Raw genomic sequence first — 12,873 nt, forward strand, 5'->3', positions numbered from 1 at the left:
AGTTACCTTTTGGGTTTCTTTTCGGCTCTATAGAGTCTTCATTTTTCCAGCTGCTAAATTAGCAAGCCATACCCATCTCTCCTGTTCTCCATCCTGATGTTGAGTTACTTGGGATTGTTTCATAGCTTTTTTATGCGTATCATACGCCTCTTGAAATTGGGCTTTCTTTGAGATAATTTCTTGTTCGAGTACATCCGGTTCCACTTCTTTGTTACTTTTTTCAACTATCTTAAATTCCATGTTCCATATGGTCCTCTCTTCAGATAGTAATAGCTGGTGGATGACTTGTGAGCAAGTTGAGACCCGTATTCTGTCCATATACATTTTGTCAGGAAATAAAATCAGGGATATGTCGCTGGAGCTAATGAGTCTCATTGTTGGTATATGGTGGAACAAACTTAGTTCATTGGCCCGGTTTAGGATGAGACCATCTTTTGTATGTACTAGTCTTTCCAAGAGGAGTCCTCTACCCTTCTTTTCAGGGTTTAGCCTTCGTTTTGGTAATCTCAAGGGGCTAATCAAGAATTTTTCATTTCCCATGTTGCAATCATTTTCTTCTGTGGTATAATCCTTGATCTTCAATGAAGGCAGGGTACTATTTTTGTTTTGGCTTTCCGGCTTCAATGTTGGAATTTTGACTGGAGTGTTTGAGCCTCCTATTGCCATTGTTTTTATTTTTTTCTTTAGTCCACCCTCTATATTGTTACCGCCTAACTTCTTTACGAGTTCGGACTCTGTTGTGCTGCTTTCCTTTTTTGCTACTTCAGATTTTTTAAAGTTCTGCTCGTTTATCCCATTTCTGTCCTGCACTGTTTTGGATTTAGGTTGTTCTGGTTGTTCTGTCTCTGCTTGGTTCTCATTTGCTTGTTCGGGTTCCTCCTCTTCTGAGTCGCTAGAAGTCGAATCATTTTCATCTGAGATGGAATACGTGGACAAGTCCATTAGCTCCAGCTCAGAGTCATCGGTTGATGCTGCCTCTTCGTCCTCCACTCGTTTTTACGTGCCTGTTAGCCTTTTTCCAATTACAGGTATTTTGATTGACTACAATTGTCGCTGTTTCCTTTGACACAGTCAAACTTTTCAAAAATGTTTGTCTTTTGTTTGATTTCCGTGACCTCTGGAGGGGCTGATTTTTTTTTGTCTTTATTAGCTAACTGTACTGTTTGCGTAGGTCTTGCTTTCTGTTCGATAATGGTGGTTTTCACCTTCGACCGTATTCACCACCTTTTGGTTAGCGTTCTTTTTTTTGAAGATTTCACACAGTTTCAGGTTCTGATTGTCGATTTTAGGTACTTCAGTTTCCCTTTCTGGTTGTGTAGTATCCAAGGTTATTTGTTGTTTTTGTTGTCCTGTCTTTGTGTTTTGTTTTGCTTTTTCTTGAGGGTCATTATTTGGTCTCTCCCTTTTCTGATCTTCTTTAGATGAGAAGATTTTAGAGGTGCTTGACGTTGAGTCGTTATTTTCATTTTTTTGTTCGCCCCCATTTGCCATCGGCGGCAGGGCTTCGTTAATCCGTCCCTCCACTGAAGGTATAATAGGGCGTTAGATCAAATTTTTTGGATCTTCTGGATTTACCTCTTTGTTGGCATTTTGAGTACGCTCTTCCGATTCCTCTTCATTGAGATTTTTCCTGTTTGTATTTGTACTTTTGCTAGTTCCTTCAATTGCAGTGCGGAGAATTCAGGACCTCCTAGTGAATCTCTTCTTGGGTTTTTCCACCGATTTTCCCTCGCTCTCATAATAGGTTCCAATATAGTGTGCAACATGTCGGAGATTCTTTGCTCAACGTTTTGCATGTTCTTTTGTATAGCCGTTATAAATCCTTCAATAAAGATTGACTTCGCGTGTACCATTGCTAACAAAGTAGTGTGGTCTTTTAGGGTGTCCGTGGCCGCCTCATGTAATTTCATATAAGGGGCCAATGTTGCTGCCGCTGTTGTTATCATCAGGAAATAATCCTTTTCTTGTTTTTATCCCGTTGTCTCGGACTGGAGGTCCTTCTCTCCCTGTGTTTGAGGGGGTTCTGTTATTGGTGGTAACACTGTTGATTCTGGCTCCTGCTCGTTGTCTGTTTGATTTGACTGGTTTTTCGTTGCCCTTTCCGTAGTTTGTGATGCCATATCTACGGTCTGACGATCTTTGTCCATTAAAGCTGTGTTTTCCAACATTAACCCATCAGAGATTTCGTTTAGCATAGTGTTTTTAAGGGGCTTTTTTTTAGGTGTGTAACTGGCAGTACCCCTACCCCAATTTAATAGAGATTGTTTCCCAAAGAAATTATTGTTTCTGTCTTGTGCGTCTCCTCAGGATAATGTTCAGGGTTTCCATATTTTTTTTTCCTAAGTCTGTGTATCTGATGAAATCCATTCTAATTGATTTGGGAGTTGTTGTTCTGCCATTTGTTGCGCTATGGATTCCTTTCGCTACTTTATCAGGCTCTTTGCCCAAGGTGTGGGGTTCTATATTGGGTTTCCCTCAGGTAGTTGTTTTAAATCATTTTCCTTGAGTGCGTTTTCTGTTGGTTCGCTTAGTCTGTCTTCTGATGCAAGTGCTGGATTACCTAACGCACCTTCTTTTGGATAGTCAACCTTCCTTATTGGATCTGATTCTTGTTTGTTTATATCAGGTACTTCGTTTGACTTGGGTGAGGAAGCTCCCTTCTTTTCTCTTGAATCCGCAATGCTTTCCTGAGACTGAGGTAGTTGGACGATCTCAATCGTGTTATCTGTCGGCTGAATTGTGCAGTTATCCCTGCCTAGATTTCTTCCTTCGTTCACAGGGTTTTGGTATGGATCCTCCTGTGGCAGGCTCAACCCAGTTTGCTTGCCAATCTTTACCTCTATCGTGAACGGCGGGGGTGCTCCCCCCTGACTGGGGTCTTTAATTCCAGAACTCGGGTTTGTGGTTTGGGCGACTTTAGCAGCCTCGTTGTAATTGGGTAATATAATATCTTCAATGTACTCTTTTGTTAGTAGTTGAACCCCTTGTGTAGCGGCCAGCGTTGGGTCTGCATTTGCCTGGTGTGGGTTCATATGTTCGTTGTGACTACACGTCGGTGTGAGATCTTCAAGTGAGGTTATCATTTTCAAGTTGTTTGTACTTTGTTTATTGTGTTACTTTCTAGTTTCAGTTGCTGTGTTTAGAAGTCGTTTTTCGGGGCGCACTCCAGTTGGTTAACAATTGTGACCGGTTTGCCCCTTGTATAGTTTTTACTGCTTTTGTATGTTTATGGCAGTAGCAGCGATAGACTGGATCAAAGGGGTCAAGCCCCGACAGTTTCCCCAACCCAGTTTACAGGGCCAGAAATGGCGAGTGGATCTTCGTCAGGTTATTAGGTTGTATGGGTGGTCGTGAGATGTTTCTTAGTTTAGAATTACCTACAGCAGCTAAAACAGGCTTACCGAGACTAACCCACCAAGTTCCTTTTGGGGTACTCACGTTGATTACAAGTTGATGCGTCTGGTGGTTTCGAATCTTTAGTGCGTCTTGCCGTTCAGCCGAAACAGCCAAACGGCTCCAAACAGCAGTGCCCTTATCCTCGCAGCGGGCTTTTTGCCACGAGGGCTGCTGGTGTTGAATTTAAAGTTCTCGTGTGCAGGGGGGGCGGAGCCAAATCCTCACAGCGACACAGACCAAAGCACAAGCACTATTTGCCTTCTCCTAGCTCCAAACAGCAGCGCCCTTGTAGGTTTTTTTTTCCGTCTAGTACTCTCATCCGTGTGCCTTTTTTAGGTGCTTAGGGGGATTCAATTGTCCTGTGGAGTTCTAGAAAATCGATCGGCTCTTCATATCAAACTGCTTTAAAGTTACGGATGACAAAGAATATACAAACATCATGGAATCTATGAAAGACACCAATGCTGGAGAACAGACGTTACAGGTAAGTAACACATTCCTTCTTTGGTGGCATTTTCAGTGTCGGTAATGTTTGGTTCTCCGACTCTGAAAGATCGCTTATGCAGATTTTGCCTGAGAAGAGGGACTCCCACATTGACCAATTGTATCTTCGATTAAAATTACTTGCTTTGTTCACAGATTGCTGAAAGGATGTCCGCAGTTTGTTTCCCCCAGGGAAGCCTCCTTAGTTTCCTGAGATGGTGGGTTCACTTCCTGTACAATTGAGTGCTAGCTGGTTGACTTCTAAATGAAACTGTCATTAAATGGCTGAGATTCTGTGGCTGTGCATTTTTGGTCATGATGCATGTTTTTTCTTGCTGTGCCACTCCACTGCCTGTCCACTGGAAGACAAATCCATGTATATTCTCTTTTACTTTTCTCTAGTAGGGGTAGCTGATCTGGGAGCTACTGGTCATGCAGTTTACCCTTCCTATTTCTGCTGCTGCATTCTCTCATCAAGCCAAAGTGTGCACATGTTTGATGAAAAGCCACACCCCACCAGGAACCTGTTTCCACACCTTCCTTGATTATCCAGGGAGTACAGGATCTGTTAATCTGATAACCCCCCCCAGTAGAGACGCTTCCCCTAAATGGGGTATCGGCCATACTGTTAAACTGCATCTTCTGTTGCCCGCTTGCTGGCAGGGGATTGCATTGCTCCTGGTCCAGATCTGATATTGCAACCACTTTCTCATCCTGTCACGATACAGGTATCTTGCTTATCTGCTTGGGTGGGTTCTCCACTCATCTGTCGCAGTTGGGCAACCCCAAAGTAAACCCCCTCGTCAAATGGCCTCTGTATGTTTGGCATATGTTAGGTTTGATGGTGTCCATCACTAGCCATTATATATTGATTTGAGAGACCTGCCGCTTCATAATGTGACACCATTGGGGTAGAAATCCTTTGATGTACTTATTCTTGAGCTTGTAGATTTTCCCAAGTCTGTTTTGTTGGAGGGGCCCATGATGCAATAGACTAGATACTAGGAGTGGCATTTGGTGAACTGACCCAAATTCCTCTGAACTTTGCGTCTAAAGCGTTGTTTTCCTTGTGAACTGGCATGATGTACAGTCACAAGAGAGAAAATTACCCACAATTATTAGGGAGCTATGTTCTAGTCTTTACAGCTTTTTTGGTTCCTGTATGCAATACCCTATCACAATCATGATTTTTCACTTTTTAAATGGAAATATATATTTTTAAAGGTAGTCTCATATTAAACTAGATTCCACTATCTCCAAATTATTTTAATTGCTTTGTTTGGTGAAGCAAATGTTGTGGCACATTTTATTAGCATTGGTCTTGGTTGTGAGCAGTGCTTTCTTGCCATTGTACCAGGTTATTTTTATTGACGTTAAATACTTTCTGGGCTATCCTCGTTTAATCAGTCTATCTGTGAGGCTTTCTGCTTCTCTAATGTAGTCCTATTTACATGTGCAAATCTTTCTGAGGTGTAAAACTGGCCTCAGAAAGGATTTCTACAATCTGTAGGTTATATTTGACCATCTATTTGCTTTATATGTATAGATCCAGAATCACATGTCTTTACGTACTTGTTATTGTGAAATGTAAATGAGTGGCTGCTATTGAGCCATTCATAGACTGTTTATTATGTCCTACATGTCTCCTTTCAATATGACTAATGCATCCTCAATATACCTCTTCCATTCTCAAAGGTGTATATGGAAAGGATTGCCAATGGGGGTGGGTATGTTGCGTGCTGACCTCAAGCATAGCCCTGCACAAGTTGGTTAGTCTGGGCGCAAATGCCATGTCCATGGCTGCTCCCTTTATCAGGGCTGTAATCTTTTTGTAGGTAAAGATGTTGCTTAGCATGCCTGCTCACCAGGCCTATGTCAACCTTGTATTATGCAGTATTAGAACTACAAAAAAAGTCAGTCATCTGAAGAAAATTCACTTCTAGGTGCTTCTGTTATGTGTTCAGTTTCAGATAATGACACTTCAAAACTTAAGAATTGTATAGGAGGTTTTGTGATGAAGTGGATTCTGCCTTGCAAGATTACAAAGATGAGTTGGAGGCTAAACTGCCCACTCAGCCCTCACACTACTACAAATCAAGAACCATTGAAGTCATAAAGGTAAAACGGGCACCTTTAAGAGGTGCACGTCAATCACCTTTTGTGGTAATGTGTGCAGAGCCAATGCTATGCTCTGAAGAGGGGGGTGAATTTTATCTAGCTGTGATCCAAAAAGCACAGTAATACAGTCCAAAATAAAGTGAATGTCCAATCAAGGTTCTATACAAATATATTTACTTTAAACAGTCTGTAAGAATACCAACTCGAAAACACTTTACAAAACCCACCCCAGTGGAAAGAACCGAGAAGATGATGCAACAGATAGAAGAATATAACTCTGAGCGAGAATATAGGGATGATGGGCACATTTTAAACCTAAAAAAGTATGTCTGGATGAAAAAAGGTCCAAAGTGACCTAACCAGTCTTTGGGGCCCATAATGGACCAAGGTGGCAGTTAATGATCAATAGTATCTTGTTTCAGGTCTTTGGTGGGATGACTGCATCAAACCAAGCTTCTAGCAGTGATGCCAGTGGATTGAGCTTAGTTCGGGTATGTTGGATCATGTGCGACCAAGTGGAAAGCGGGCGTTGAGCAGGTTTGGATTTGGTAGCTCTGCTGTTCGAAGTGGGTTTTCGGCAAAGCAGGCCAAGGCGCTTAACCAGGATCTGTTAAAGGATGAGCTGGGTTGTGACCATCGGTAAGTCGATGAGTGATGCTCCAGCGGTTCGAGTCACTGGACAGCGATGATTCAAAATGGTGATCACGTTGCTCCGGTGTGCAATTCGTCAAAGCAGCAGTTCGAGGTGAAGTAGGACTGAGTCGTGACTCTCCAGCGGTTCGATTGGGGTTCTGGTGTCGAGCAGTTCATTTGAGCCTAGCGGGCGACGAGCTCAGAAAGGGCACAACGCAGCCTTCAAGCAGGCGCTGTAGTTTAAAGTTTCGTTGGAGTGCCAGAAAGTAGAACTGGGGCTAAGGGGTCCTGAAGGTGTTTCACCCACTAGTCCCTGGAGATCTGTCGTCCAGGTGGCCAGGACACGGCCATCTCTATTGGATCCAGTTCCTGGGTGGGTAGACCAGTGGGGGATAATCACCTGGATGAGGGGTCTTCAGGGAATGGTAGTGGGACACCGAAGGTTGGGATACGGTACCCCCCTTTCTTGTAACACCTTTACCCAATCCTACCCTGTAGCATATTTAGAAGCTCTACCCCCCCTTACACCCTTTTTCCGACACAAACACTTTTTTACACTGTAACAGACAATAGGCTAACACCAGAGCCATTTACCTGACATGTACCAACACAAGGGTCAGGCAGAGTCAGCAATTGACAATAATCACACACCCCTGACAGCCCTTTACCTTCCCCACAGGGATAAAAGGCAAAGCGCAAGGGCACACGATGAGCAAGGCCGAACGCACATGGAAACAGCTACACCGAACCGGCAGTTAAAACGGGGGAGAAAGGAGGCGAGACCTGGAGGGACAACGAAGGGGGAACTGCCCTTGCCCTTTTCACCTCAGACCCGCAAAGTCTCTGAAAAGGGAATTACAAGACCGGGAAGTAGTACAGTTGACTTGTGGAGTAACAAATGTCACCGGTGTACGGGGCCTACCACATTAACAACACAGGCGGGGAGGCACGCTGTCTACCGTGGTACAGTCCTTGACTCCAGAAGCAAGCCAAGCTAGCGGACCCGATGAGTCGGCGGAAGCTGATAGCGAACCGAATCATGTTGATGGCAACATTAGATTAACACAAGAACTTCAGAACAAAGAACTTGTGTGTGTTTGAACTTTTGGGGGAAGCCCAGAGAAGGGCCATTTGCAAAGTGGTCAGGTGCTGCATCGGTGCTCGTTCGAAGGACTCTCGTTGGCCCCTTTTGAGTTGAAACTGCAAGTACCAGAAGGCCCTCGGAAAGGGTGTTGGAGTCGTCCTGCAGGGGTCATGTCCAATCCCTTGTACACTCGAAAGTCTCTGACCCATTGCCAAGAGAAAGCGAAGAGAAGTGAATCCTGTATCGTGAGAAAGTAAAGTGAACTGTACATTTGGCAAACGTGAACCCGGTTGACGGATGCCTGCGAGTTGCGGTGAAGAGTAATGCACCCGTGAACATTTTAGACAAGAGTGAACCCGGCCGAGGGTTGTTCGCTATGGGAAGTTGCAAGCTGAATTTGAAAGGCCGTAGTGAACCCGACGGAGAAAGGCCCAAGTTGCAAGAAGGATCCGACCCCAGGCAGAAGGAGATGCAAGGGGTGAAGAGCAATCGCCCGCAGTACATACTAAATTACTGAAGGAACTTTCGTTTGTTTATAGTTTTGATCGACCAGGCCTTATAAGGCAAGAGACTTTGCAGAGTAGAGACTTAACCCCTGCAGGTTCTGGTATCCTTGAAATGAAATTGTGAGCCTCGTGCTGGACGGGCCCAGGAGTGTTCTGTGCTCAGAAATCCCACCTTGTCCCGTGCTAAAAACGTGGGGAAGGGAGACCCAGCCATACCATCCTGAGTTATCATATTGTGAACACTTCTTTCCTTTCTGGTGAACATCCCACACTATTTTTGTAACTTAGTGTTAAGGATTGGCAATAGGTTTTTTAGTAAAGGCCCTTTTTTTGACAAGACGTCACTAAGACTGCCTTATTATTTGACAGACCTAAAGAACCTCCTCCCCGATCAAGGGGCGAAGGAGGCTGGTGGCACCCAGCACCCCCTTCTCCTTTACTGACTGCCCCATAACACCTCATTCTAAGTTCAACATTGGCTGCAAGTCTGCCAGTCTATATGTCCTGGATATCTGCAGGCGCTGCTGTGACTTTTCGAGGAATGACTGTTAACTTGTACACAGCAACTCTTCAGAGCTAGGTGCCAGAAGTAAACTCAGAAGTTGAAGTGTGCTTACCGCGAAACTGGCAGCCTTAATTTGTATAGTGTATGGTATAGATGCATGTCTAGTCTATGCCACACCTTAGCTGATGGGGTTTTCCTTTATGGTTTTGTTCAGGGATTGGTATGGAATTAGGCTTTTTAAAATTGTTTTACCTGGTATGTTTTATCGTTTTAGTATTTGCTCACAACTGTTGCATGGGGTAAATGCTCTTGACACAAATAACCCATTAAGGCCCTCTGTTTTTCCATATCGGGCTTGGGAGGGTATTCACCATCCTCCAACTTTATTCTGTTCCAGCTACACACCTTCACTGCCGAAGTTCTTAACCAAGGTGTGCAGACCTTTACATTCTTGGCCCTCAATGCCCATGGCCTAAATTGCCCTGTTGGAGATGAGTGCAGTGTGAATATTGTAGCGTGTGCATGTAAAAGGGAGAATGAATGCTGTATGAATGTACATAAGTGCCAGCGTCTGGGAAGGGATACCCTCTTATGTGGGCGTAGGAGAGGCGCTGTTGGTTCAAAGAAATGTTCGGGCATGTTTTCAAAGTTGGAACAGTTGAATATATATGTTACTGGAATTATGGCCAAAGCCAACATCATGGGCATACTGGCCTACATTGCTGCAGCCACTCAAACATTCATGGAAAATGTTTATCATGCTCCAATTAAATTCGCTGGCTGCTCCTGCATTTCATTTTGCCCTCATTGGTGAATTCAGCCTTTCCATTCTCTTTTCACACTGTCACACCATGTTTTCCCCTTTGTAGGTTCCACTTTTACATACTGTACTCCCATCTCCAGCCCCCTTTTCTTTCCCTCACTTCCTGAGCAGTCTGTCCCTCACCTCCTTCCAATCTCCCTTAAAGCTAAGGTAGCATTTTTAATCACATAATAGTTTGGTATATTTAAAGTGGTTTTTAGTCTGAATTTAACGGATATAAACCATTTTTATGTTTAAATGTTTGTTTTACATTTTAGAGCAAAGTAGAAGAGACGACCTAGAAGCTTTGGGTCATATGTTTATGTATTTTCTCAGAGGGAGCCTTCCATGGCAAGGTTTGAAGGTACAGTTTTCAAAAATTATTTTTCTTCTTAATGTTCTCTGTTACATATACATATGTTGAATTCACCTTTTAGGGGAACAGTCTACACCAACGGATTAGTAATTCATTGCGTTATGTGATGCTACGCCATGTTATGTTTTCCGCTGTAAAAACATTTTGTGTAACGTCTTCCTCTGCTGGGATGAATGTGTTTTTTCCCAAAGCAAATTGCATGTTAACTAGATTCTGCCAGAGTGCTACTGTATGTATTTGTGCATTCTTTTCAGGAGAAGACTGGGAGAATGTGATGTTTTTTTTTTAATACTAGCTGGTTAGGTCATGTTATATTATGTTGCGGTTTCATAATAATGTTTTGCTTAAAATCTCAAATTTTCATTCACCTTTGAAGAAGCCATGAGGCAGCAGGTAGCAACCCCATGAACATGCAAAAATGAAGAGAAAAACCAGAAGGGTAGACTTGGAAATCTAATCTGTTAACTAGACCATACACCCCTTTTTTGACCAAATATTCGCATGATGCCCTCCATTTGCAGGACACAAGTGAGAAGGCAAGTCAAAGTCTGGATTATGTAAATTAACTCTCATAAGTGCTCAGCCTCGGTTGATTCCTGCCTCACTAACCAATATAACTATTGCCTTATAGGTCCTAGCAGGATTCTGGAACCTCCATGATAGCCCAACTGCGGCTTCTTCCCCAAGGAAGCAGTGATCGAAATCCCACATTCAGTAAAATGTGCCCATATATTCATCTAGCTTCCTCATCTATAGAACCTGGCCGTTTCTAGCTTAGGGGATGCTGTTTTTTCTTGGGCATGGTCTCTACATTGCTTGGCTCACCATGACACTGGAAGGCTCAAACGTCTGACTGCGGTTAAGCTCTAGTTGGGCTTTGCATCCTTAAGCATTTTGCTCACAACCCTAGGGTGTTGGTAACCATGGCATAAACAAGGCAGCCAAAAAAGTGAGTTTTGTTTTTTTTTTTTGCTATCTTTTTTGGCATTTTTTCAAACTTGTCAAATTCGGATTTCTGACATACCTCTCAAATATTGTTGGGGGTTTAGGGAAGCAAGTAGAAGGGCTTTGCGTTCTGTGTTTACTTGGGCATGGCTTCAACATGCCCCAACTCGCCATGCAGTGAGTGAACTCCAGACATGTGTAACGCTCACCTGATTCCCACGGAGGCGCTGGTCTTGGCCGGAAGGTGTCTGTGACTTGAAAAGTGATGTGCAGGACTCGATTGGCTTCTGGGGTCGAACCTCTTCGCACTGTGTGTCGAACTCGTAGGGTGAGGTTTCTGCAGGTGAAAGAATATGGGGATTAATGGTCTGGGTTGTTTAATGTCCCTCTCTCTCTCGCTAGCTTCTCCGTAGAGCCCCCAGGTCAATGTGCTCACCTTAGATAGGTGAATGCTGGACTCCATCTGCGTCTGGTGCAGGGTGCCGTTGCCAGTTCCTTCACTGGTGAAACATAGGCCTCTGGGACTCAGAGGATCGTTACCGTCGTTAACTGCACAAGCGGTGAGTTTCCAGACACCTTTTTAGTCTTTATAGTCTTTATGTGTGTGGCACGTTAATATTGAACAGGACTCCGTATAATGCTTTCCCTTTTGTCTTGCAGGACTCTTGAGATGGAAGATGGAGTGAAGCGCCTGGAAATGCGTAAGTAAATGCAAGCGCTCTAACTGTCTTTTCCCTTGCAGCTTAGTTCGTGCTGAAGAGACGCCGGAGTATTTGCAGGCGTTCTATTGCGACGAGCGCGATGGGCGTAAGTAAGTACCTGTCTAATGTCTATTCTTTTGTCTTTCAGAAGCTGGGTTGCAGCGCCGGAGTCCGCGGAATGCCCGTAAGTGATAACAATGCTTTTGTCTTCACAGGCGGCGATGCAGCGTGAAGAAATCCGGAATTCGCGGAGTGCTGGTGAGTAATAACAATGCTTTTGTCTTCACAGGCGGAGGTGCAGCGTGAGGAAATGGTCGCAGCCGATGGATCAGGTGAGTAAGCACTGCAAGTAAAGGCTGCCTTGCTAACCTGCTGTTTCCTGTCTTTGCAGGTGCTGCTGTTGACTGGATACAGGAATGGTAAGTATGATTCTTGCAGGTTCAGGATCGAAAGAAGAAAGGCTGGAACAGACTCGGTGAGCGTTCTGCTGCAGATGCAGAATAACGCGAAGCACGTTTCATCTATCGGGTGTGGTTTAAATAGCCTTGGAGTGATGAGGCGTCTTCCTCCACGGCCCTGCCTAGGTAAGAAAAGAGTTCCAGAAGATTTCCAGTGCTGTATCCAGGGAGTGGAGCTTGCCCCACCCAGGTAAGAAAGTAGTTCCTGTTCACAGAGGACTTCTAAGTGGCTGGTAAGTAAGCAGCATGGTCTGCTGCAGGTAAGTCCACCCAAGCATCTGCACACATATTATGAGCCCGGTGCTTCCAGTGCCGGGACCGATGGTGTTGATGAGCCTGGTGCCACCGGCGCCAGGACAAGGTCCAAAAGGTCCCAGTGCGGACCGGCTGGTGCCTAGGATTAGGGTTAGGGGCCTGCTTCCAAGGACGTTGGGCTGGTCCTGGCTCCTTGGAAGCAGTGATCATGACAACATGCCCCATAGCGCAGCGAACACTTCTTCGAATGGGTTGTGTCCTCCAACTTATTCCACATCTTTGACATGTAATGTCCACACTGGATGTTACAAACAGGACGCACAGTGCCGTAGCCTCAGTTCAGTTTTTTCTGCAAACGTGTTTACTTCGGAGACTCGGCACGCCTCGTGTATTTCTTGTGAATGTTTTCTTCTTCTACCCCTCCGACTCCGCGTTCTGACTTCAAGACTTGCCGGGACTGCAAGTCAAAAATGTCGATTACCAACCCGCATCGCATTTGTTTGTGGTGCTTGGGTGAGAGTCACGACACAGACTGTTCCAAATGCCAGTCGCTAACTGCTAAGACCTTGCAGGAGCATACGGGAAAGCTTTAGGTAGGTCAGGGTTCTAAA

The 12,873-nt window shown here is 44.5% G+C and overlaps 1 protein-coding gene across 3 annotated transcripts in view; it reads left to right on the forward strand.

Annotated features, from left to right (window-relative positions):
* The window catches only part of CSNK1G3 (casein kinase 1 gamma 3), a 1,399,476-nt gene that overhangs the window by 719,317 nt on the left and 667,286 nt on the right, over positions 1-12,873 (forward strand). For all 3 annotated transcript variants that reach the window (XM_069625586.1, XM_069625585.1, XM_069625587.1), the window contains one exon: positions 9,806-9,891. In XM_069625586.1, the coding sequence (XP_069481687.1) occupies positions 9,806-9,891 (86 nt within the window). The remainder of the gene's footprint in view (positions 1-9,805; positions 9,892-12,873) is intronic.

Source organism: Ambystoma mexicanum, chromosome 6p, assembly GCF_040938575.1.
Source record: "Ambystoma mexicanum isolate Mex_15411 chromosome 6p, UKY_AmexF1_1, whole genome shotgun sequence".
NCBI classification, from domain to species: domain Eukaryota; kingdom Metazoa; phylum Chordata; class Amphibia; order Caudata; family Ambystomatidae; genus Ambystoma; species Ambystoma mexicanum.